Below are 27815 nucleotides of genomic sequence, written 5' to 3' on the forward strand. Positions count from 1 at the left end.
TTGTGCCGTGGGGGAACAGAGAGAGGCAGGAAGTAGAAATCTGGCCCTCAAGAAGTCTGTGCCTTTGTGAGTAAGAGAGGAATGGAAAAATAAACGATCAGTTACCAAAACAGGAAAAATAAAATATGTGCTGATGGGACCAAAATGGGAAAACACAGAAGAAAAAATGTTGGGGATCTAGGAAAGCCCTCACAACGAAAATACTGTTTTGAGTTTAATCCTAACTGAGGCTGCAAGGGGACAGTCAGCATTTAAGGCCGAGAGGACAGTGAGACCATGATCCAGTGTGGAGCCCAACCTTGGGAAGCTATAGTTCATCTGGAGAGGCCAAGTCTGGAGACCCAGCCAGGACTGAGCAGTGAGAACTGAGAGCCTTGGATGCCGTGCAACGGGCTCTACTTAAGCCTGTTTAAAGAGAGAACCACTAACAGTGTCTCAAGTAAGGAAAGTCATGGCTTGTCTGGGGCTTTACTAGAAGAACTAAGGACAGTATGAAGAGTGGAAAGATGATCTGTAGCAAGAGTATTTAACCGCTCTTTCATACACTAACATAAATACTGCCAGATTACAGACCGAGCACATGGCTTCTCCTCACTCAGCACTCTGTCAGGAGTGAAACCAGTGAGGACAAACGTAAAGAGGTGTAAAGGATGAAAGATGTGGTGGCAGAAAACTAAAGCTCAGTGATTTGTCTACTGATCTGCATAAAGGGAGCTACCCTAGGAAAGAGATGTGAGCCCCAAATCTCATATTCAGCAAAGCTGATTTCCAAGTACCATGGGCACAAACTCCATCACCAACTTAGGAGGACTTGGGGAATAGCATCCATCTGAAGGATCCTTCCTAAGGAATTTCTTGGTTTGCTTAGTTTGCTTTGGACCATTACATACCTAAACAGACAATCACATAAAGATGAGAGGTAGCACTAACAACATAGCTACCTGTAGAAATTAGACTAAATGACCCAAAGCCAGAGGGTATGGTATGTAATGACTACAACATGCTCTGACCATGTAGAGAGGGTACAACTATTAAAAATAATGGTACGGGGCAAGGGGACACGCATTTGTAAAGATCCTTTTATTCATTTTCTGTAACTATACTGGTGATGGCAACCGTATTATTATGGTGTTAGCAGTAGTAGTACTATTTGCAATGTGGCATAAAGCAATTTCATTTATGAAAATATTCCAGCATTCTTAGTGTGGAAGAAAGTAGACAAAGATGTAATATAAAAGCCATAATAAAACCCTCTAGTACAGATTTTTGCCTAAATATATTTGTTTGATTTCATAAATTTTATTGGTATATACACATGTAAGTACACATGCTTATGTATTTTCTTAACCTAATTTTGTCCATTAAAAGAGCCAAGAAACAAAGATGAACCAGGAGCAATAAGCATCTTTAGGGCCCAGATTATGAACTTGAACTATTATTTCCCATTAAAATAAACTAGAGCTCCTACAGGAAAGAACATGAGCGTCCAGACACACGACATAATGAGGAAGCTTCAAAGGAGATGACACAAAAGGGCACAAAAGCCAAACCAGAGGGGCTCCCACTGGCCAAGATAGGAAAAGTTGTACTGTGATAAGGGAAATTTCAATGCATTGAAACTCATCAAGTTTATTTAAATCCATTACTACACAAAGATAATTTTTAAAAATGTTCTGAGAAACTTCAGAGGATAAGAGGCCAATTAATTATCTTAAAAATTGGTAGGTAATGGGAGAGTGCTTTAGCATCGATTTTGCCTTCCCTATGTGAAATGTACCCTGGGAAACCAAACAGTAGAAGCAGCAGCTCCATAAATCATTTTAACCAGCAAACAAACAGAAATACAAAATTAGAAGATCTTCATTTGCACCTGTCAATGGACTGATGGATCTAGGCACTGAGGATCGATGGCTGTTAACACTACGGAAAGGGTTCCAGCGGACATCAAGTGGCTCCCAAGGGGAGAACACAGCCCCATCTACGGTCTTGCCAGGGGGATTGAACCTGAGTCCCTCCCGCCTCTGGACCCAGTTGCTAATTTGTAGGAAATACAGAGGGGTGGAAGACCCTGATGAAATGCAGTGAGTATTCAATCAGCAAAATCCAGACTGTGGGAACTTTGTAGGGCAAATGGCCCAAGTTCATCAGCAGGTTGTTGTAAGAAAAACAGTGGTATAGAGGGATAACTGGAAGAAATATTTTAAAGAATTATCAAACTTTGAAATAAGCAAACTAAACCTAGTGCTTCTGGGAGTGGAGAGGGGACTCAAGTTCTATTCCTAGACCTGCGTAATGGTTAGGTTTGCGCTTTATAAAATGTCATTAGGTTATGCATTTGCATTCTGAGATAGTCTAAGTCTGCTTTAGTTTTTTTAAAAAATCTACTCAGGCAATTTTGCTGTGCACCTGCTCCCCAGTGCAGCTCCCTCAACCCACGCAGAAGAGTCAACTCTAAATTCTCAATGGCATTGTTCAGCAGATAAACCAACACCCACCACAGACTAGCTCTAACCTTACATGACAAAGCAGAAGCCACTTATTCAACTCATAATCAGTTAACTTTTCGGTTCCCTGAAGACAAAATAACCTTGGGCTTGACTAGGAGGAAGAAGGGCAGGGAAGCTGAGTGGGAACAAAGCCCTCAAGTGCAGGAAGCTGTAATCAGGCGAGGAAGATGCAGGAGTGATGTAATGACCTCAGAAAACAAGAGTGGCTGGACGTGGGGCTCATGCCTTTATCCTAGCACTCTGGGAGGGCAAGGTGGAAAGAAGCCCAGGAATTCAAGATCAGCCTGAGCAACAGTGAGACTCCCTCTCTACTAAAACTAGAGAATCTGGCCAGGTGTGGTGGTGGGGGCTTCTATCCCAGCTACTTGCAAGGCTGAGACCGGAGGACTACTTGAACCCAGGAGTTTGAGGTTGCTGTGTGCTAGGGCTGATAATGCTGAGACTGTCTCAAAAAGGAAAAAAAAAGAAGTAAAAAGAAAAAGGAAACCAAAGAGTGAAGAGGAAAACAGGCTGAGCAGTTGCCCCTCAACACTCGGGGGGGGGGGCAGGAGTCCCTGGTAAGGACCCCCAGGAGTCACAGGCCAGCACCTACTCTAAGAGAGGAGACTTCACTTCCTCCTGTAAGGTGCTGCCAAGGCCACAGCCTCCCTGCAATCTCAGATCAGTCACCCAAGCGTCATTTCCACTTTAATGTCCACCAGCTCAGTAGACTGAACTTGTCCATTACCCAGACAGATGGTGTAAGTAGAACTTAACATCTCCACCCTGTGTTCTAAGAACTCATAAGGACCACACTCTGGGCCCAGTTCTCCCCAGTCCTAAACAGGCAAACCTGTCACTTGGAGGAGAATCATATTTTAAATACTTAGAAGCTGATTTAAGCAGCTCATACTTCCCCGGGGTAATGTTTGGTGAAGGGTTTTTATAATACATAACCATGGTTATGGTACTTAATTCTTAGTAGTGTTAGAGAATTCTGTTTTCTAATAAAAAGCAGCAAATTAGTAAAGGTAAGATAGACACTCTATTTTCTATGAATATTAAACAAATAGTTGTACTATAATTTCAAAATTCCTATTGAATAAAACATTTTGTGTGGTGCATAGTGTTGGACAAATCTGTAGTTAACTTACTGAGTAGCTGTGACCTGGGGTCAGCCCCCTGGTACTAGAGTTTTAGTTTCATCATCTGTATAACTTGACTGCAGTAATAACTTTGTTCCCAGAGTTAGTTAAAAGATCTGATGGAATAATGTTTTGTAAAATAACAGGCACTCCATAAATGATTATTCATATTTTAAATCAGACTTTCAAAGAGGCCTGGGTATATTCTTTAAAATATACTTTAAAGATTTTGATAAGAAATATTAAAATCAAAACGTGTCTGGGGACTTTATGTTTTACTTAAGTATGGGGGAACTCATTTAATAACTACAGTTATGCTTTTTCTTTCTCTAAGTCCTTTTTAATTCTTAAATGTTTATTTCCTAATAAAATTAATTCAGACTTATAGAGCCATTCATAATAGTGGCATAACAGCAATGCCACTTTTCGGAATCAAACCTCAATTCCTTTAGTGGTGCAATTTAAAGTCTCCCTCCATAAGTTAGATTTTTTCTTGGTATTGTGGATCCCTGACAGAGAACAAGAAAGGAACAACATATTAGAGTTATGAGTAGCCTGAGATCCTCGGCATACTTTAGCCCTTCTTATTCTCTTTGTTCAAAGTGCCCAATTAGCAGCTGGAAAACGTTTCCTCTACTCATGATTGATCTAAACTAAAGCTAGAGGCTTTTCAGGAATACATTTTACTATAAGCATCTAGACAGAAAAGAAACGGAGTGCAGTCAGTACCTCACACAAAACACAGAGGAAATGGCAGGCATGTCTACAGGATGAAACATTTTCATGGGTACTCAGAACTGAGACAACTATGAAAACAGCTAAATGACAAAGTAAATACAGTTGGCCCTCCATATCCGTGGGTTCTGCATTAGTGGATTCAACCACCATAAATAGAAAATACTAAAAATAAAACGATGGCTGTGTCTGTGCTACACACATACAGGCTTTTTGTTTCCTTGTCTGTATGCTCTACACCTTACATTATAACAACCATTTATAACCACCTATTATAACAACCTCTTATATTAGGTATTATAAGTAGTCTAGAGATGATTTCAAATGTACTGGAGAATGTGCATGGTAGTATGTAAATACCACACCATTTTATATAAAGGACTTGAGCCCTCCTGCATCGTGGCATCCCTGGACAATCCCACGTGGACATGGAGGGACACCACCTAACGTGGCTCACTGGACAGACCTCTCCAGACAGTGGCTGAAAGGTCCTATCACAGATGACAGAGAGACAGAAACAAACAAGATACCTCCCCTGCTCCCCCTGAGGGGGAGGATCAGCAGGTAAAAAACAAAAAGAAGGGGGACTGTGAACCCTGTGCTGGCATGCGCAGTGGAGGCCCAGAAGAGTGGCATCTGACGCAGCCGAGGACAATGAAGGAAGAAACAAAAGAGCATGAAGAGGCAAGGCACAGACGCCCGGCCTGGGGGGAAGAGGGTTCTACACAGGGTGCACTGTGTGCAGATGCGGGCCAGGAAGGAGAGCCCAGATCTCAGGACACTTCCTGCTCTTCCACTGAAGAAAGCAGGGAGGACGATGACACAACCCAAGCTGGAAAGGGGAACAGGCACCAGGACGTGAGTGGCCGCATAGTTCATGCTGGGAGTTACATTTTATCCTGGAGGTGCTAGAAGGTTATTGTAGGAACTCCAAGAAGGAAGCTGACATAATAATCTATATCTTAGGAAGATTACTGTGGGACAGCATAGGGTGAAGCTGATGAGAGACTGTGGCAGGGAAGTCTACTGGGTGGCAGCAGTTGTGCTAAGGAACATTAAAAATAATATTAAAAAAGAGTGTCCACCAGCCTAAGAATTAATACACTGTGGCACATCTACACCATGGAATAGTATTCAGCCATAAAAAAGATGGAGACTTTACATCTTTTGTATTAACTTGGACGGAGTTGAAAAACATTCTCCTTAGTAAAGTATCACAAGGATAGAAAAGCAAGTATCCAATGTACTCAATACTAACATGAAGCCAGCAGATAAACAACCACACCCCCACACAAGAGAAAAACTCAGTTCAGGCCAGGGGAAAGGGAGGGAGACTGTGAAGCTTTCACCTAATGGGCACAATGAAAGGATGTGTAGCACGCCTCCGAGGTGAAGAGTGTATCTATAACTTGGACATTACCTAACAAACGCAAACAATGTAACCTAATAATTTGTACCTGCACATCTGAAATTTTTAGAAAAGATACCAAATATATAAAATAAGCGAGACAGGAAGGAGGAGCAAGATGGCAGCTGAGTAACAGCTTCCTTGCAACTGGTCACAGTGAGTCTGGGGAGAGGAGACTCCAGGCATCTCTGGCTGTTGGGATCTTCCCAGAAACATCCCTCAGGGGACACAGGGAGTCAGAGAAAGACTTCTGGACCCCATGAGGAAGACAAAAGCAGTGGAGAAATGGCAAGTGTTTGTGTGTCTAATCCCGCTGGCAGCTGTGAGTACAGCAGCAGTAAAACTGCAAACTGAAAAGCCCTTACCTGTGACCTGTTTTGGTTTTTTTGGACTTGGCACTCAGTTGAAATACCGTGGGAGAAATTGGGCAAGGGAACGGAGGACTTTAAGCATTGTCTAGGGCCCCGGACTGAGCTCCTGAGCCAGACGGAGCTAATACTGTTATGCTGTGGGCTGTTTAGAGCCATTGTGAGAGAACTGCCCTGGCAAGCTCCGCCCTCAGGGTCCCAGAGCGAGGATCAGGTGGGAGACCTTGGGCAGTAATCTAGTGACTGAGTAGCCTAAAGGTGGGACTAAGACGCCTTACAGCCTTAGCCCTCAGGGGCATGGAGTGAGATGGTTTTGGCACACTGGGTGAGTGGACAGCCACTTCAGGAGCGATCCCAGCAACAAGTGCTTTCCTGGGAAAGCTTCTGCTTAACCAAGGTTAGCAGTTTAAAGTGACTTTTAAGTGGGCTGAGGAGAGATTTAGGCTCTCCACCCTGCGGGGTTTGGGAAATCAGCAGAGGCCGCCAGTCTCCATCTGGTACAGGTGTATCAGCATTGTGATTAATACCTCATAGCCCCGAAGATCATCTGTTGCCCAGTCAATATTCAGCAAGATACATACAGTAATTTATTTTTGGTTTTGTTTTTTGCTTTTTGTTTTTTAATTTCAACATTTTCCCTATAGATTTTTCTTTTCTTTTTTTTTTCTTTATTTTTCTAGTTCAAATATACTTTCCATTGTTCCCTTTTCCAACAATTACAAGAATTCCAACAATTACAAGAAAAGAGGAGTTGCAAACTTATTTTCGGATACATGTGGATTTAAAGCAACTAAAGTCAAAAAAGACAAAGATGGTCACTTTATATTGGTCAAAATTGGGAAAAATACAACAAAAAGATGTTTCAATTCTAAATATTTATGCACCCAATTTAAATATTTATGCTCCCAGATTCTTGAAACAGACCTTACTCAGTCTGAGCAACATGATATCCTATAACACTAAAATAACAGGGGACTTTAACACTCCTCTTACAAAGCTGGACAGATCCTCTAAACAGAAATTAAACAAAGATATGAGGGACTTAAATGAGACCCTAGAACAAGTGTGCTTGATAGATGCATATAGAACACTCCATCCCAAAGATAAAGAATATACATTCTTCTCATTGCCTCATGGTACATTCTCCAAAATTGATCTTACCTTAGGACACAAAACAAACCTCAACAGAATCAAAATAACTGAAATACTACCTTGTATTTTCTCAGACCACTAGGCACTAAAGGTAGAACTCAACTCCAACAAAAATGTTCAACCCCACACAAAGGCATGGAAATTAAACAACCTTCTGTTGAATGACAGTTGGGTGCAGGAAGAAATAAAAGAGGAAATCATTAACTTCCCTGAGTATAACAACAATGAAGACACAAGCTACCAAAACCTATGGGATACTACACAAGCAGTTTTGAGAGAAAATTTATTGCTTTAGATGCCTACATTGGAAAAACAGAAAGAGAGCGCATCAACAAACACACAAGTCATCTTATGGAATTGGAAAAAGAAGAACAATCTAAGCCTAAACCCTACAGAAGAAAAGAAATATCCACAATTAAATCAGAGATCAATGAAATTGAAAAAAAACCCCAATCATTCAGAAAATTAATGAAACAAGTTGATTTTTTGAAAAAATAAATAAAATAGGGGCAGCACTTGTGGCTCAAGGAGTAGGGTGTCAGCCCCATGTACCAGAGGTGGTGGGTTCAAACACAGCCCTGGCCAAAAATAAATAAATAAATAAAATAAAGTCTATTAAAAAAAAAAAGGAAAAAGAAATAAAATAGATAAGCCTTTGGCCAGACTCACTAGAAATAGAAAAGTAAAATCTCCAGTAACCTCAATCAGAAATGATAAAGGGGAAATTACAACTGATGCCACAGAGATACAAGAGATCATCTCTGAATACTACCAGAAACTCTACGCCCAGAAATTTGATAATGTGAAGCAAATGTACCAATATTTTGGAATCACACCCTCTGCCTGGAAGTAACCAGGAAGAAATAGAGCTCCTGAACAGACCAATTTCAAACCCTGAGATCAAAGAAACAATAAAAAGTCTTCCAACAAAATAATGTCCTGGTCTGGATGGCTTCACACCAGAATTCTATCAAACCTTAAAGGGACAGATTATTTCCGTACTGCAGAAATTATTCCAAAAAATTGAGGAGGAAGGATTCTTCCCCAACATGTTCAACAGAGCAAAGATCACCCTGATACCAAAACCAGGAAAAGACCCGACTGAAAAGGAGCATTTCAGATGAGTTTCACTAATGAATATAGATGCAAAAATTCTCAACAAAATCCTAGCCAATAGATTACAACTTATCATTAAAAAATCATGATCAAGTAGGTTTCCTCCCAGGGATGCAAGGCTGGTTTAACATAAGCAAGTCCATAAACATTATCCACTGGATTAACAGAAGCAAAACAAAGGCCATGTGATCCTCTCAATAGATGCAGAAAAAGCATTTGATGAAACCCAGCATCCTTTTCTAATTAGAACACTGAAGAGTATAGGTATACGTGGCACATTTCTGAAACTGGTTGAAGCTATCTGTGACAAACTCACAGCTAATATTTTACTGAATGGAGTAAAACAGAAAGCTTTTCCTCTCTGAACTGGAACCAGACAAGGTTGTCCTCTGTCACCATTACTATTCAACATAGTGCTGGAAGTTCCAGCCAATTCAATTAGGCAAGACAAGGAAATAAAGGGCATCCAAAGGGGAGTGGAGGAGGTCAAACTTTCCCTCTTTGCTTGCTTTGCTGATCTTATACTCAGAGAACCCCAAAGACTCAACCACAAGACTCCTGGAAGTTATCAAAAAATACAGTATGTCTCAGGTTATAAAATCAATGTGCACAAGTCAGTAGCCTTTGTATATGCCAATAACAGCCAAGATGAGAGGCTAATTAAGGACACAACTCCCTTCACCATAGCTTCAAAGAAAATGAAATACCTAGGAATATTCCTAACAAAGGAGGTGAGGGACCTCTATAAAGAAAATTATAAAATCCTAAGAAAGGAAACAGCAGAGGATATTAACAAATGGAAGAACATACCATGCTCATGGCTGGGACGAGTCAACACTATTAAAATGTCTATACTTCCCAAAGCAATCTACCTATTCAATGCCATCCCTATTAAGATAACAACCTCCTTTTCCAAGATTTGGAAAAAATGATTCTGTGTTTTGTATGGAACCAGAAAAAAACCCCATATAGCTAAGGAAGTTCTTAGTAATAAATACAAAGCTGGGGGCATCACCATACCAGATTTTAGGCTGTACCACAAAGCCATAGTGGTCAAGACAGCATGGTACTGGCACAAAAACAGAGACATAGACATTTGGAATCGAATAGAAAACAAGGAAGTGAAACTAACATCTTATAACCACCTCATCTTCGATAAACCAAACAAAAACATACCTTGGGGGAAAGACTTCCTATTCAATAAATGGTGCTGGGAGAACTGGATATTGACACATAAAAGACTGAAACTGGACCCATGCCTTTCCCCACTCACAAAAATTAAATTTAAGGCATAAAACAATAAAAATCCTCAAAGAAAGCATAGGAAAAACACTGGAAGATATTGGTCTGGGGAAAGACTTCATGAAGATGACTGCTGTGGCAATTGCCACAACAACAAAAATAAACAAATGGGACTTAATTAAACTGAAAAGCTTCTGTACAGCTAAGGAGACAACAACCAAAGCAAACAGACAATCTACACAATGGGAAAGGATATTTGCATATTTTGAATCAGACAAATGCTTGATGACTAGGATCTATAGAGAACTCAAATTAATCCACATGAAAAAAGTCAACAATCCCATATCAATGGGCAAGAGACATGAATAGAACCTACTCTAAAGAAGGCAGATGAATGGCTAACAAACATGAAAAAATGCTCATGGTCCCTAATTATCAGAGAAATGAAAATCAATACCACCCTGAGATACCACCTAAACCCAGTGAGAACGGCCCACATCACAAAGTCTCAGCTGCAGATGCTAGCGTGGATGTGGAGAGAAGGGAACACTTTTACACTGCTGGTGGGACTGTAAACTAATACAACCTTTTTGGAAGGAAGTATGGAGAACCCTCAAAGAACTCAAGAAGGAAAAAAATCCTTTTATCATAAGGACACTTGCACTAGACTGCTTATTGCAGCTCAATTTACAATTGCCAAATGTGGAACCAGCCTAAATGCCCACCAACCCAGGAATGGATTAACAAGCTGTGGTACATGTATACCATGGAATGCTACTCAGTCATTTTAAAAAATGGAGACTTTTCAGCCTTTGTATTAACCTGAATGGAAGTGAAACACATTATTCTTAGTAAAGCATCACAAGAATGGAGAAGCATGAATCCTATGTGCTCAATTTTGATATGAGGACAATTAATGACAATTAATGACACAGTGGGGGTGGGGGAAGGGGAGAGCAGAGAGAGGGAAGGAGGGAGGGGGTGGGGTCTTGGTGTATACCACACCTTTTGGGGGCAAGACACAATTGTTAAGAGGGACTTTCCCTAACAAACGCAATCCATGTAACCTGGTTTCTTGTACCCTCTAGGAATCCCCAACAATAAATAAATAAATAAACAAACAAATATTTGATGAAGAATTTTAAAAAAAAAAAAAAAAAAAAAAAACCAAGCAGGACCCACAGCCCCTGTGCAGCTAACAGAGCAGTTGGTCAGATTTGGGGGGACCTTTTAAAATAAACAGCTGAGCAGTTTTAAAATGCAAAATGATGGGTATCCACATAGGTACTTTGAGTTTTCCTATTTGAGCAAAGTGTAAAAAAAAAAAAAAAAAGAATAAAGGAAATCATTTTGAAGGGTATGGGGACAGGGTTTGAGGTTGTGTCTAAAGTACCAGGATTGTAAAGACATATATTTTATTTAAAAAACAATATGCTAGTTAAGGAATTCTAATGGTATGTAATTTTAACCACAGATAAATGATAGCATAATAACTACCTAAAATGTTTAAAACAAGACAAGCATGCATTTCTTTTTCAGCAAACAACTGGTTTGCTCTCTACAAAAATATCTGAATTAACTAAGCTCATTATTATATGTTGAACAAACCAACATGTATCACAGTTCAGTGTCTAAAAACACAGAAATGTGGATGCAAAAGAAAACAAATTTCTGGAGCTTGGGAAAAGTCCCTGGAAAGATTTAGTGTGAAGTACTTGGCTTCCAATAACAAGTATACAGGAAAAAACCTCAACTATAGCAGAGATGTTGTATTTTCACAGATTCTCAAAATAATAAAATATTCATTCACATCTTAGGTTTTTTCCTTCTTTTGGAATAAAAATCAGAAGCAGATTTCGAATTTTGAGAATCATGATTTATACAAATGTTTAAAAGAGGTGGATTTTAAATAACCCATTTTAATTAAAAAAGAATCTTCATCCAAGTGCTGAGAACTGTTTTTCTTATATTATTAAATTCATTTAATTCTTTTTTCTTTATACCCTTTTCCTGCTACCCCACAAAATATTTAACCCCTCCATTCAATCCCTACATAAATATGCACGGTTGTCTTGAGAACCGAAGTTGCAATTAAAAGACGTAGAGATTGTCTTAGTTTAGTAACTCTTACCCTATGATTCTAACAGTCACTAAACAGAGAAAAGTGAATATAAGAGAATGTGAATATAAGAAAACAAATGTCTTAGAAGCAACGTCTATTAGTGGAGAAATGCCATTTCTGTAGTCTCGGAAAGCTACAATATACTTGTCAAGATATTTAAAAGTAACCTGGCTATTTCAGCCATTCCAATAAATCTATTCACATTGAGTAATTATAGGGTAGGAACTAAAAAGTAGTAAGACAGTAAAGATTATAAAATATTATGCATGCATCATGAACTTAATTTGGAATTCTTTGTGTTTTATAAAAAGTGGGAAGGTCAGAAAGGTGGAGGTGTGAGAACTGAAAGAACTTCAAACTGGAAAAAGACAAGAGCTGCAATTATATTCAGATGCCCTTTTTAGAAAACTGCTTCGAAGCCTCCTACAGTGTTAAAGGAGGAGGCTATTTGTTGACTACATTTTTTTGTATTGCTATTAATTAGTTCCGCTTCAGAACTTATTCATTAAACTCCTTAGCACTTGGACACACTGAAGAATTGCGTACCTATCCAGAGACTGGTTAGAGGCTGGGATCCAAAAGAATGAAACCGCGCCCGTTTGGGGATTCAGAGATTCTAATTAATTCTGAAGTAACCTCCCTTCTCTACCTCTCAACTGGCACACAAACCGTGTCAGAGACAGCAGGCTCTGCGCATTTGTGCCTGTGCTACTGACTTAGGCAAGTTCCCATTATCTCAAGGTGTCTTCAGCTGCAAAGGAAGCTGGAATTCTGTTTCTCTGTGACGCTTCCAAGATTCAAGGCAAAAATCATTAAAAATGATAAAGAGGGGTGCATTTCACTGCCAAAAAGGTACGAGATGCGAGGAGATGAATAAACATGTGAGCAGTAAGATTTAAGGACAAAAAGAAAAACCTGTAAAGATATGCATAGACAACCCAATCAACTTGCTCAGTAAAGCAGCACACACAGGTGTCTGTGCACGGGTGTACAGAGAACACGTGATATCCTAATAAGTTTTGCAACTGTTTTTAAGCCTGCTATTATTTCAAAATCCAGCTGCCAAGAAATGCACAGAAGAGGCAGAACAACCAAAAAGGAGGACAAGAAAAAACGGGGCAGTCGTAAGGTGTCAGCTGGGACACTGGCCAGGGGCCACTTCCCTCCTCCTGTCTTAAATCATTGCTAAGGCGTCTTTAAGGCCAAACAACGAGCACAACAATCTGAACTTGATTGCCTTTTGGCTGAACTAGTCTTTTTTTAGAGGAAAAAAGAGAAGTAGCCAGAGACCCATCTGTATAATTTGACTCATTAAACCAAGATATGAAAAATCTCTGAATCCCAAGATTTTTGAAAAAGGGAGAAGGGAAAGCACACACTCAGAATAATAAAATGTGACAGATATATGAGGAGACCGGTCCCATCCCCAGGGGCTCTGTGTTCATTTTTACTGTGTCACTGGGCAAAAGCAGTTACCACTTTATTTTAAAATGAAAGGAAAATGCATTTTTGCCTGTCTCACTGAGCAAATGATTCCATTTTGTCAGGCCCAGCCCAGAGGCAGTCTACCCAGGGCTCTCTGCAACCTTCCTTCAGAAAAGGAGCTACAGAGGTGAAGCTACAACGTAGAAAACGGGGCAAAGCAAAAGACAGTGGGCCTATAGCTGAGATGATTTATCACAAAGGTCCTCATTTCCAGGTGACTCAGGCAATATTTGCTTTTCCCGCCTGCTATTGACATTCTCAGGAAATGAAAGTCCATCTGTCTGGGGGCTTGTGTATTTCAGCTTCTTTAAGCAAACAAGAACGTTTGTTGTGTGGATAGATGCTGGTGAAAGGTGCCCCTTTTATGAAGGATTACATTTAACTCCTTTATACTCGAGTAAACAAAGCAGACAGACACGCAGGCAGTGAGCACACCCCACCACTGACTCTACAGAGTCAGGATTTTTTCTTGCCAAAAAAAAAAAAAAAAAAAAAAAATACACATATATAAATTGTTCCTAGAAGAAATTTAACTTTAACTGTAATATTATTTGTAAACAAAGAAAGACAACAATGTGTGTGTGGGGGGGGGGAGTGGGGGTCAGTCATTGCAACCCTAAAGCATTTTCTATAACTAAAATTTTTGTGGAATTTGCTTCCCTATGAAAGGTTATTTCTTCTCAACTGTCTCTTCTGTCTTTTTCAAGTAATGGTGATTTTTGAAATCAGTTTTTCACTTTCGTGTTGGACTTTGCTTTTGCAGCTTCTAAAATCCATCAGTCAATCTTTTATTTATAAGAATAAGTGGCATTCAAGCTATAGTAGGTTGACCTCGGTAGCTAAAAATCCAATAGTTTAAAAATTGAGCTCATTTTTCATGAGACACAAGCCATGAAAAATGCTATCAAAATAAAGTTGACATCCTGCAATTCTAACTTATTTTATCTGATAAAAAACAAGGGATGATTCTCCTCTGACCTCATTATTGTCTCCTCCTATATCTACACGGATTTCATAAACCTGCTACAGATACATGAGCAGAAAATGATCTAAAAGGTCATTCGATAATTTTTTTTACCAAGGTATGTCTTATCCTGTCCTTAAATATGCAAACGTTGTAAATTTTATCCATTACATCTACTGTCACTACCTTTTTGGTTGTTGGAATTGTTATTAGTACAACTACCTACTTGGTCTTTTAGAGTGAATTTATTATTAGCCAAATAATTTTTCTGATTTACAAATATGGGTGGATAGAATCAGCTTTATAAACCTCAATTTAATTCACTTACATTGTCATCACTGGAATGGTGTAATTTTCAGCACACTGCTTATCCACTGTGATGAGGCAGAAAGACTTGGGGTAAGATGGTCTGTGTCAAACCCTCACTTGTTTACTCACTAGTCAGGTCCGTCAGTACATGTTCCAGGCTTCACTTGTCTCCTCTTCAAAGGGAAGGGTTGAACTACACACCTCGGCCTGTCACCCCTCTGAGACTAAAATCCCAGGTTACTAACCTGACACAAGCCCCTTTCACACGTAACAACGGATGTGTATTGTACAAGGGACCTTAGGCTGGGCCCAGCTTTAGTCTAAAAGGCACTGTCTTACTATTGCCAAAGAGAGTTTACTCAAACCCTCACTCAGCTGTGACCAATACTAATGTTCTTTGCTTAAGTAGAATTATTAACTATGACTCATCATCTCATTAGTGACCCCATTTCCAAAGTTACCAAAGGAATTTTCTCTTTAGAAACCCAAGAAGCAAAATCTCTAAAACCGTAAGGCATTTGCTACTACATTAAGAAAGTTCACAGTACCTAAAATAGCCACCACCTCATCATCCTGGATGACTTCTAAGGATCCTGACACCACAAAGCACAGGGCATCCACGCTCTCTCCAGCGTGGTAAATGAGGTCCCCGGGGGCACAGTGAATGGTCTGGAACTCTACCGCCAAGGCGCGCAGACACCCATCGCTGGCCAGTCGAAAGGCAGGATGTTCATTAAAAACCTTCCGGTTTAGGTGAACACAGATATCAGCTCTCATATCCTTGGGACAGATGGAAAGGACCTAAAGAAAGTAAGAGATGTGTTAGTGAAAAGGGAAGAGGAAAGGGCCACTTCAGGGTGGGGGAAAGTCCAACACACAGTTACAGACCATGACCAGGTGTGCCACAGACTGTGCTGGGTGCCAGCAAGGCAAAGTTGACGAGACACTGCTCAGCGCTCCAGGAGGTGATAATCTCATGAGATGAGCTGAGGAGCACATGCCAATTACAACCCAGCACCATGTAATAAATGCTTTGAGAACAGTGTGGCTCTCCCCATAGAACGCAATCTTGAGGAGGTCAGAAACAGTGCCAGAAAAACAGTAAAAATCATTTTGTCAAAGAAGCAACTAAAATAGAATATTAACATTCATTCGAGACTACCAGATGTTTCAATTTTTGTCATAACTAAATCAAAAGTCAGGACTATGAACTTTAGTCCTTATCAAAGGTCAATTCATATTAGCCAGCTATAAGAAAACAAAGTCAACCAGAGCACCCTGGCAACATGTCGGCACTGTAAATACAGCTCCACTCTGAGAGAGTTTGCTTCTACAAATGAGTTCACATCCAGGGAAGAAAAAGGGTATTCACGGCCCTTTTGCAAGACTCTGGCAACTGAAAATGTCAGTGCTGGCAAAGTGGGCCTATCCCTGTGAAGGGCTATCCTTGCTCATTCCAGTCTTGGACTCTTCAAGATGCTGAGGGAGAAATTCAAGCTTTAGAAAAGAAAGCAAATGGGGACAGTGTTCTTAGAGAGCAAGAGGTAGACAGTTTTACTGGATGTAGTTTTTTGACAGGGCAATTAAAAACCCAGGTGAAAATGGACGAGACCGTCATATTTAATCAGAACATCATCAAGCCAACCGTGATAGAACAATTCAGGACCACCCACTTTAAAAATGCAAGTGCACACTCATTTGGATTCCTCTTCCAACTGCTTTGGTAAACTATTACTTACAATCAGAAACATTTTTTCTTTGATAGGATTTCAATCCCTCCAAGCTAAAGCTAAATTGATTTTATCCCATTAAGTTATATTGTATAATATTTTAATATTAAGACTTTTCTCTCCACTACTAATTGCATTTTCAGCTTTAAAAAATTACCCAGGCTTGAAAATTTCCCAGACTCTGCTTTCACCCATGGTCCCCACTATCAGTGAAAAACTGGCTGCTTCCCTGTGGAAAAGACAAACTAATCACAAATGTAAAGACCATTAATTAAATTATGCATTTGATATCCTTTCTCTTCACCATTCCTAATAGTTTCATATCACTTAATCATCTCTGTGGATTTTTTAATACCCCCTCAAATGCCTATAGGCACCAGCAATCCCCTCATCTGCCTTTCTGAAACATCTCATCTTCGACGTAAGGGATTGCCTAATAGAGCTTTAAAAACAATGGGCGCTCTGCTTCCATGTCAGTTATTTTACACTACAGTGTAATATTTTCTTTAATGCAGTAACCTGTAGTAACTTTGGACGGTATTAGTCATTCCACAGGCACTGAGTGAGCCTCTGTGATGGGTCGTGTGCTGTGTTAAGTTCCTGGAACTATAAGGATAAAGGAGACACTGCCTTTCCACAGAGGAGCCAACTAACCACGGAGGAGAGGATGCAGGCAAGTACAGGGACTATTATAACACAATGAATTAAAGTGCTGTGACAGAGGCATGTCCGGGGGGTGCGGGGTCATGACAGTCTTTAATTCATTACATAACAGTCAGGCTCCAGAGGACATAAGGATGGGGTAAGAGCTGTCACTCACCACCTCTATAGACCAGGACACCATATTTAATTTCTCTACACCTCATCTGTGAAATGGGGATGATGATCATGTTTATATCATAGGCTCATTGTAGGCACTGAATGACAGGGTTTAGCCTGGCACACAGCAAGAAACACTAGCTTTTGGCTTCTCTACTGACCATGTGTATTCCGCAGAGTTTATCTGGTGCTTTGGCTCTCCACGAAAGCAAGTCGCTTTTTCAATTTCCTTCCCTGTCTGAAGTCTGGGCTGTTTGATAGGTTTCCAGGAAAAATTAAGAAAATATTTCAGCATGAACCTGAAGATATTTTAAGCACTGGTTAAGATTAATATTAGCCCTAAAAAACCAGAAAATAAAAAGATTTTAAATACATACATAAACATCATACTGAATAGTGTAAAGGAAGATAGAGTGCTCTATTTTGATCCATGTACAATAAGGGACTTTCCCTGTTTCAATTCATTTTGGTGACAATCATCTTAAGTCCTTCTAATTATTTCTTTCAGAATTCACACTGCATATGAAATCTTCCAATATTTTCAATATCCTGTTTAGTGGTACATTGAAGGAGGATTTTTTATTACATTATGAATACATCTTTTCCTTTTCATTTCAATTCTTTTATGACAGTAACTCATTCATTGTTTCAACTGATGGCATTTACTTATATTTAGATGCCATGAAGTGACCAGTTAGAAGTGAGAGTTAAAACAGATCAACAGATATCATACTCAGTGGCAAGCTCCTTCCCCATCCACGACAGGTAATGCACTTTAGATAGCTCATGTCATCAAAGTTTGAGTATCTTGCTACTCATCTCAGTGAAGGCACTTAGAACTATCTTAGCCAAGGCAAGATTTAGTTTTAAGTGAAACAAAATGATCATTCAAGATAACTCTCAAACCTGGCCCAGTGGTCCCAATTTCAACGTGTTCTACCTTGAATGTCATAGCCTGTGGCTCAGTGGGTCGGGCACTGGCCCCATATACGGAGGGTGGTGGGTTCAAACCCAGTCCCGGCCAAACTGCAACAAAAATTAGCCGGGCGTTGTGGTGGACACCTGTAGTCCCAGCTACTTGGGAGGCTGAGGCAGGAGAATCACCTAAGCCCAGGAGTTGAAGGTTGCTGTGAGCTGTGACACCACAGCACTCTACCAAGGGCAATAAAGTGAGACTCTGTCTCAAAAAAAAAACCCCAAAAAACCCCCAATATATTGTTGATGGGTTCCCTAATAGGTGCCTCATTGTTATAAACAAAAACACTATATTTCAGTAGAAAATTTTCATATTAAAAGTGACTTTTGTTCAAAAAAGATTGTTCATTTCTCCCCTTTTCACATTAGAATGTTAATAAACTGGACTCTTCATTAACATGAAAAATACATTTTCCTTTTAGAAGAGCTCTGGAAGTATAAAAGGAATCATTTTGCAGAACCCTGTAAGCCAACTCTGAAAAAAATGAAGGCCATGGTCTGAAAAAGAAGAGCTTTTTGATATTATTTATGATATCTATTAAACTCAAGGTCAAGAGGTACATTAGCAGATGGTTCTCAGGCTCCAAAGATTTAACCTCAGCACTGTGAAATAGAGAACTCTTGGCGAAGCACAAATGTCACATTACCTCTGCTTTCCACAAATATCTGCTGCCTTGCTTTCCTTCCTCACCAAAGACAGCCAAAGTCCCAACCACATGCACGGAGCTCTCTGATGGGACCTGCTCTGGTCCCCAAACGGCTGAAGCCATGCCGTGTTTGTCTCCACTCTGAACTCACCACGTCCTCTCACAGCTCTCTGCCTTTGCACCTGCTGCACCTGCCTTTCCTTTCAAGTAGCATCCCCCATCTCCCATGTCTGCCTGGTCATCTCCGGCTCCTCTGTGAAGTGCCACCATCCCTCTCTCTACCATAACCACTATCTGTCTGTGCACAGCACTCTCATAGAATTTGTAACCTTCAGGAGATGAAAATGAGAGTAAGGGGTGTTGCTATTTGTTGTGGTGGTCATTAAATAATAACCTAAAATAGTAACATAGAATTATCATCAGAGATTTCAAACTTTTATTTTCAGCTGTAAAATCATTCTTTAGCTCTTTTTAAAAAACCTTACCTTAAGCCCAATATATAGTATAGATACCAGCAGAATTATGCTGGCAAAAGATCTGCTGGGGAGACAGACTCCCAGGCAGGGCTCCCCAGGGCACACTCAGTCATTCATTCAACCAATGATACTGAGCACTGGTTATGTGTCAGTTTTGTACCCAGCACTCTGCAGGAACCCCAGATCCATGACCAAAAACTTGTACAGTGCCTGCTTCCCTGGAGCATCCATTAGGCACAGTTTTAAAAACTCACTGTTCCTAGCTGAACGTCCTGTGTGACAGATAAGGCGAATGTATCTGATAAAAGTTCATGGTTTGATCCAGTCCTCTCAACAGATTACCAGCAAAACCCCAAACTCCTGAGCTCCAGCTGTTTATTACATTCAGCTATGCTCCTGAGTGAATCTCAACCAGAGCTAAAGTTAACCCCTGATACTTTCTCACATTTTCTATTTCTCTGTTTACTACAAGAATATAAATGCTGATTTCTGAAATCATCAAGGTCCAATTAATAAATTCTTTAGTTTATTCATTAGGATGCCACTAATGCTCCATCACCACCCCACGGAATAGCCTGGATTTTATTGGAAACTTCTTTCCATGTCCAACAAATGCATTGCATACTTGAATATGTTGGCAAACACATGAGGTTTCATTGATAAGTCATTTATATACCATCACTATTTGCCAAGGGGAAGTCACCTTATTTGAAATACAAGTTTTTGTGTATATAGGAAAAGGAAGAAAACTAGTTATTCGCCTCAGGTGAGCATTTGATAAATATCATTCTCCCTGGGTCACTTCCACTATCACTTTCACTCATGGTGACAGCAGTAATGTCACAAAACCCTACAAGAAGAGGGAGTCTGAATACAATAATTAACACAGAAATCAAGAAATTAAATCAAGATCCTCTAAGGAAATGATTGACTAGAAAGACACAAAGAAAGAAGGTTTTGTCCTCCCACTTATTCACTCTTTGAAGATATCCAAAAGTGTATTTTAACATTCATTATACAAAATGTATTTGTGTGGGGGAGGAGACATTGCCATGACTTACACCTATGCTATATAGTATTTTTATTACACTGGAATCTGTGAAGTTTTATTTTTTCCTATAATCACTCCATATTGTAATCAATTCCCATGCTATGAAACACTGATTTAAAAGCATAATTGCAATCTTTGTATAATATTTCATGAAAGTTATAACACAATTAATGTAACCACTACATTATAATTGGATATCAAGATTTCCAGTTTTCCCTTTCATAAATCAAGCTACAACAAATACCCTGTACTTAGATTGTCTAAGCAGAGATTTTTAGAATTAAAATTAATGAAATTAATGGATAAAATATAAAAAATCTTTAAAGCTGTTGCTAAATTGTTTCCCATAAAAGATGTACCAAATTACACTCTAACCAGCTGTGAATGAGAGTCTTGCAAGTTCTTAATAATCTCTCTCTCACATCTTCCATATGTGTTTGAAATAAAAAAGGCTACTTCCCCTGAAACAACAATAAAATTGTATATCATATTGAGGCAGAAGCCTGAAGCTCTTTAGTCTTAGTGGGGATCACAGATGGAATTCTGTTATAATCAATCTATAATAAACCTCCAATATGTGAGTGGAGATAGTGGGGCTGACTCTACCTTAAGTGCCTGAAGGTAGTAGCCTAAACAAAGCTTCTTTTTGAGGTATCTTTCTGCTCTAAGATAGTTTGATCAGTTATCTATAAAATCCTCCATCAGGAGTAACACAGTGTCAGCTATGTTTAATAACACTTGATAAGTGAAAATGATCCCTCTATTTGTTAGGACAAAGGAATACATGCATTAATGACACTGTGATAGGCATTCAAGCTTCCACTGACATTTTTCAAAATCCCCCTTCCTTTTAATACAATTATGCTATGCATAATACAATTTTAATTTAATACAATTATGCTATGCACTGTTAATTAATCTCTCCTCATGAATCCAACTGAATTGATATTAAGGCAGTGCAAATCAGCAGAAGGAATCAGGCAAGTGACATTTGCACATAAAACCTTTTGTATAATCCTTCCTGGGAAGAAAGAGCTCTAGTAGATTTCTTCGCAGAAATCTAATTTTCATTCATTTTCTGAGAAGAAAAGAAATCTCATCTTTATTTAAAAAAAAAAAAAAAAAATATAACCAGGCAGCTATGCAAAGCAAGGGGGAGCCAGTTAGTAGATGGTGATCTGACAATCTGTGGAGGTGTCAAAACTTCTAGGGAACTAACCCAGGAGTGATGTAATGAAACCAAACCAAACCAAATTAGCTTCCATTATTTAAAATCAGAAGTTCATATTTAGCAATGGAACTCTGCCATAACCAATAAAAGATTGTAGGTTAAAATTCATTGGTTTCACTTTAGACATAAATTTCCTATGAATATACTTCATATACAAAAGTAAAGGTTTTGCTTCAAAAATATAGGGAACCAACCCTATGAGCTCCCTCACCATCTTAGTTTTGCAATGATGTGAGTACTGACAACATAAACAGCAGTTGTTACCGATTTTTAACTTGTTAGATGTGGCAATGTCTGGGGCCACTAACTTTCCAGAAGAAAGCCTCTGATAAATTTAGGGTTTCCACAGTGCCCTACACTCAGTCTCATGTCTCCACTTTTTTACAAGCAGATACTTGACTACCGATATGTACACATGCTTTTCCACACATGTGAAAAGAATTTCTATAATTGGAATATATTTTAATTATATTTGACTATACAGAAGAGTAAAGCTAATACTTTTCCCATTGGCCATGATCTTTTTTTTAAAGTTGCCCATAACAAGTGATGTTCCCAGCTACTTTAAAAGAATGAGCCTCCCTCACACACTATGAAGGAAAATTAATTAGTATCACTGCTTTGGAAAATTACCGGGCTATACTGACAAAAGTATAATATATGTATCCCTGAAGACCCAACAATTACGACTCTAGATAAAGGTGCAAGGGATATGGATGTGTGTGCATACCCGTATACACACAGGTACATACAACACCACTGTAAAGTAAAGGCAGTGGCAGTCATTAAAAAAATTACGAGTACTGAAGGAAGCAAAGAATATGTGGGTTGGTTATTTTTACATCACAGCTAATTCCAAAGAGAATTTGGAAAGAGATCGGATTGTATAAAAGAATGTGTGTATATGTATGTATGTGTGTGTTAGATTTCTTTGCAGAAATTTAGCTTTTATTCATGAAGAGAGAGAGAGATCCTCAGACATGTGTTTATATATTCTTGTATCGATACATGTATATATTCTCATATACAAGGTCTGAAACTTAAGTTTGTAAATTCCTAGAATAAGTGCTATACACTTCATTGCTGAATACTACACTATGGTCACCTTCAAAGTACTCCCCTAGGGAAGCTATGCACCAACACCAGCACATAGTCTACCCTTCAACAACTTTGGAACTCTTTCTGGAAGACCATCAGAGCTGATTCTGTATGAGGTCTGACAATTAAGTTCATGAAATTGTCACCATGCCCTTTTTGGCAGCACCATGCAAACAACTCAGGCTTCATAACCTCCATGCATCAGTGTCTCACAGCTGTGTTAGTGGTGATATGTGGCGAGGTCTTGCTGAATGGTGCTCATCATTTTTGTTGGGTGTTTTGTGTGCCGTCATGAAACTGTTGGAGCTTGAATTAGAGGAACAAACAAACATTAAATTTCTTGTTAAACTTAGCGAGAGTGGAAGTGAAATCAGGGAAACTAGTCCAAGTTTATGGGGATAATGCCATGAAGAAAACAGGAGTGCACAAATGGATTAAACATTTTTCTGAAGGGAGAGAGAGCATCACTGATAAAGAGGGGTCAGGGCAGCCCCAGTAGGGGAAGCCATTATTTAGATGTTAATCTGACAATCTGTGGAGGTGTTAAAACCTCTAGGGAACTAACCCAGGACTGATATAATAAAACCAAACCAAACCAAAGTAACTTCCATTATTTAAAAGTAAAAGCTCATACGTAGCAATGAAACACTGCTATAACCAATAAAAGATTATAGGTTAAAATTCATTGGTTCAAGGAGAACCAAGGAAAACATTGCAAAAATTCTTCAAATTTGTGCATCAAATTTCTGCACAAAATCATTACCTGACTAGGAGAAGCAGAGCAGACCAAGCAAAAATCAATAGAGAGACGGAAAAATCTTAACCTAAAACTTTGGCTTAAGAAGTATGTGCAAAAATGGTCCTGAAGGAAGACACTGAGGAAGAAAAGCAGAGTTGAAGTTTGCCAAGACATTTTGGAGAGGCAAGATGATGTTTTGGGCCATAGTGATGAAACACAGGGTACCAATACAACCTGAAGCAAAGTGTCAAAGTGCATAATGGAAGTCACCCAATTCTCCACAATCAAGAAAGCTCCATCAGTCCAAATCAAGAATCGAAACAATGTTGCTGAGAGGGAATTATTCATCATGAATTTGTACCACTCTTCTGGTGAAGGGCACACTGAAAGCCCTGACTGCAGCATGATAAAGTTCATCCATGTAGCAAAAAACAATTGTACCCATTAAATTTTTTGATCTGAGAGGGATTATTCATCATGAATTTGTACCAACTGAAAAATTAACCAAGTTTACTATTTGGAGTTGCTAAAAAGACTGTGTGAAAAAGTTAGACAAAAATGACCTAAAATTTTCACCAACTCAAGGCTCTTACATCACGACATTGCACCAGCTCACGGGGCACTGTCTGTCAGGGAGTTTTTAGCCAGCAAATAAATAACTGTAGTGGAACACCCTCCCTAATCACCTGATCTGGTCCCCTGTGAATTTTTCTTTATCTAAAGATAAAAGATATAAAGGAAGACATTTTGATGACATTCAGTACATCAAGGGTAATATGGTGACAGCTCTGTTGGCTAGTCCAGAAAAAGAGTTCTAAAATTGCTCTGAAGAGTGGACTAGGGGCTGCTGTTAGTGCCCAGCCTCCCACAGGGAGTACTTCAAAGGTGACCACAGTGATATTTAGGAATGAGGTATGTAACACTTTTTCTGGAATGAGTTCGAGATTTAAAAATCAAGTATATATAAAACAACAGCTAGAAAAGTTATCTTCAAAAGATTGAGAACTTAAAAGAAAAACTGAGATAGAACAAAATACCGACATTTGAGCAATTTAAATCACATTGAAACATTTTTTCACAATTTTAACACTGGGAATATAGATATGGGGTCTATATGCTTACGTGTACACACACTTACATACTGTGTACATGTGAGTGTGTGTGTGTGAAATGACTCCCTAAATCAGAAATCTATCACAGAGCACAGAGCAATCTTTCCCTCCCTCTCCCAGGATGCTGACATTTATCAGAGTAGATCAATACGTTTTTATTGAGTAAACCCTGTGATGTTATTACTTATAGTTGAAATAGGATCACAATATTTGAGATTCCTGGTAAATTAAACTCTTCACTATAAGTAAAGTTTGCCTTGGGAATTTAGCTCTGAAAGAATAGTGGATTGGTCAAAAAAGCATAGTCACTTAAACGTTTATATGCCTGAGTATGCTTTTGAAATTTCTGTGGCTGATTCATGCACAAATAAAACATAAGAAACGACTCCAGTAAATATAATCAATATAATCTGCATAGTAAATATAATTTTAATGGTAATAAAATGAAAAGGTAATCCTGAAACTGAAAGAAGAAATCTATAATACCCTACAAAGGAGTCATATCAAAAATATATATGCCTATGTATCAACAAGAAAAAGGCAAACGAAAAAACGTCTAAAGGCACAGGAATGGAACAGTTCATAAGAAAGATTTCCTAAGTGATCAATAAGTCTTTACAAGTTTTTATCTCCCCTTCACTTCTGAGTGCATCATGGCTGGTCAGTTTCCTTTCCTTTTAGCTCTTTGGATAATCATCCATCTCTCTCCTGACCTGCAGTTTCTGCTGAGAATCTGCTAATGGCCTTACCGGGCTTCCTCTGCTTGTGAGGAACTGCTTTCTTTTGTTGCTTTCACATTTCTGTCCTTGTCCCTTTTTTTGTTTGTTTGTTTTTAGGTATGTATTTAAGGTGTACAACACAATTTTTTTTCAAAAAATTTAATGGGTACAATTGTTTTTTGCTACATGGATGAACTTTATCATGCTGCAGTCAGGGCTTTCAGTGTGCCCGTCACCAGAAGAGTGGACATTATACCTGATAGGTATATTTGTATCTCTCACCCCCTTCCACCTCTCCACTTTTTAGTTAGTTAGTTTGTTTGTTTTTTCTTTTTTGTAGTTTTTGGCTGGGGCCAGGTTTGAACCTGCCACCTCCAGCATATGGGGCCAGCGCCCTACTACTTTGAGCCACAAGTGCTGTCCCCACTTTATAGTTTTTAACATTCATCACACCACTTTATGATCATACAGATCCCTCATTTAGCTCCCACTTATAAGTGAGAACATGTGGCATTTATTTTTCTATTCCTGAGATATTTCATTTAAGATAACAGGTGAAATAGTCTCCATTTCCATCCAAGTTACTGCAAGAAACATTACGTTGTTCTCTTTATGGCTGCCACTTTTTCCAACCACTGGAAGTATTAATGTTAGGAAAATTGGGTCAAAATTAAGTTGCATCATTTATAAGAAAGAATATCTTAGGAATCATCTAATTTTATTCAGTAAGTCCTGGTGTACAGTGTCAATTATATGAGGTTATTGAGTAAGAAACATCTGATTTCTTTAAGTATTATGTATCTCTGGCTATTATGTATCACTCCAAGTACATGATACTTCTCCAAGTATTAGGTATCACTTGATATCTCTGACACTCATTTTCTTTTCTTTTCTTTCTTTCTTTTTTTTTTTTTTTGTGTGTGTGTGTGTGTGAAGGTATACCCTCATTCTTTCAAACACATATTTTGACTTGAGATTATCTCTCAAAAACATTTTTAGAGCAGTTTTTGTGACACGATGGATAAGTAAACTATTTGTGTTATTTTTAAATACATAGGAGTTCCATGATGGAACCAATGCTATAAAGGCAGCTTGAAATTTCAACAAATGTTCAGGAAGGATGTGGCTAACAAACACCTAGCAAGTTCCATGCTGGTGATTTTAATCTTGAAAATGAGCCATGTGGGTGACCTGAGCCCAAGGTGGATAATAATGAGCTGAAAGCTGTAGTTGCAGCAAATGCATCTCGGCCTCCACATGAATTAGCAGCAAGGACTGATGTTCCTGTTCCAACAGTATTAGGCCCTTTGAAGTGAAATGGCAAAGTAAAGCAGCTGGATAGATGGGTTCCAGAAGAATAAGACAAGTGTCAGAAAATAAATCATCTCAAAGCTTGTCTTTCTTATCTGTCATAAGATAAAGGTGAAGCATTTCTAAACCTTATTGTTACAGGTGATGAAAAACGGACCCTTTTGGACAATCAAACGGATTTGGCACAATGATTGGATAAAGATGAAGGGCTGAAACACAATCCAAAACCAAATAGTCGTCAAACAAAGCTAATGGTGTCCCCTGTCAATCAATTGCAGACCATGTCTATTGATGACATGATAAGGATGTTTACAATTAAACAGCCCAGTTCGGTCAACAGAGACAGCCTATTTCTCTTGCAAGACTACACTGTCACCCAAACAACGCTGCTCGAACTAGAGAAGCTGGGCTTAGACACTCTGTCATCACCGCATTCACCAGATCTTGCATCAGCTGACTAACCACTTCCTCCAGGCTTTGCAACCCTTTATTTTTGTTTGTTCATTTGTTTTTGCAGTTTTTGGCTGGGGCTGGGTTCCGCTTCTGAACACTTCTTACAAGGAATGATATTCAATTCTCAACAAGTGGAAATACCTTTTGCAATTTCATTGCTACTCACTTTCCAGGCTTCTTTGCTGCTGATATAAACCAGCTACCACTGAGATGACAGGTTAGATCATGTCCCATTCGTTTATTTTTGGTGTTGCTATAATTCCAAAGGGTGCCTTCTTCCTAAAATCTTTTCCCAGGACAATATTAGAGTTTTTTTCACACTTTCTCCTAGAATTTTTATCATTCTCCATGATCAAACTAAAAAGCTTCTGCACAACTAAGGTTACTAAAACATATAGATAGCTTTCAGAATGGGAGAAGATATTTGTATGCTACGCATCCCCCAAGAGGCTGATAGAGAGAGCTCAAACTCATCAAGAAAGAGCAAACAATCCCATTTATAAGTGGGCAAGAGACATGAACAGAACTTTTTCTAAAGAAGACAGACTAATGGCCAACAAATACATGAAAAAATTGCTCATTGTCCCTAATCAACAGAGAAATGCAAATCAAAGCCACTCTGAGATATCACTTAACCCCAGTGAGAATGGCCCACATCACAAAGTCCCAGAGCTACAGAAGTTGGCGTGGATGTGGAGAGAAGGAAATGCTTTTACACTACTGGTGCAACTAATACAGGCTCCATGGAAAGAAGTATGAAGAATCCTCAAAGAGCTAAAAGCAGACCTTCCATTTGATCCTGCAATCCAAACCAGATATCTACCCAAAAGAAAAAAAAAATCATTTTACCAGAAGGACATGTGCACTAGAATGTTTACTGCAGCTCAATCCATGGTTGCCAAGATGTGGAAGCAACCCAAGT

The 27815-nt window shown here is 39.0% G+C and overlaps 1 protein-coding gene across 2 annotated transcripts in view; it reads right to left on the bottom strand.

Moving 5' to 3' along the window:
- KCNH5 (potassium voltage-gated channel subfamily H member 5) overlaps positions 1 to 27815 on the bottom strand; it is a 384504-nt gene that overhangs the window by 58790 nt on the left and 297899 nt on the right. For both annotated transcript variants that reach the window (XM_012807979.1, XM_003794435.1), the window contains exon 9: positions 15081 to 15333. In XM_012807979.1, the coding sequence (XP_012663433.1) occupies positions 15081 to 15333 (253 nt within the window). The remainder of the gene's footprint in view (positions 1 to 15080; positions 15334 to 27815) is intronic.

The sequence above is a fragment of the Otolemur garnettii genome, unplaced genomic scaffold (genome assembly GCF_000181295.1).
Source record: "Otolemur garnettii isolate 467f Iridium unplaced genomic scaffold, OtoGar3 scaffold00081, whole genome shotgun sequence".
Taxonomy (NCBI): domain Eukaryota; kingdom Metazoa; phylum Chordata; class Mammalia; order Primates; family Galagidae; genus Otolemur; species Otolemur garnettii.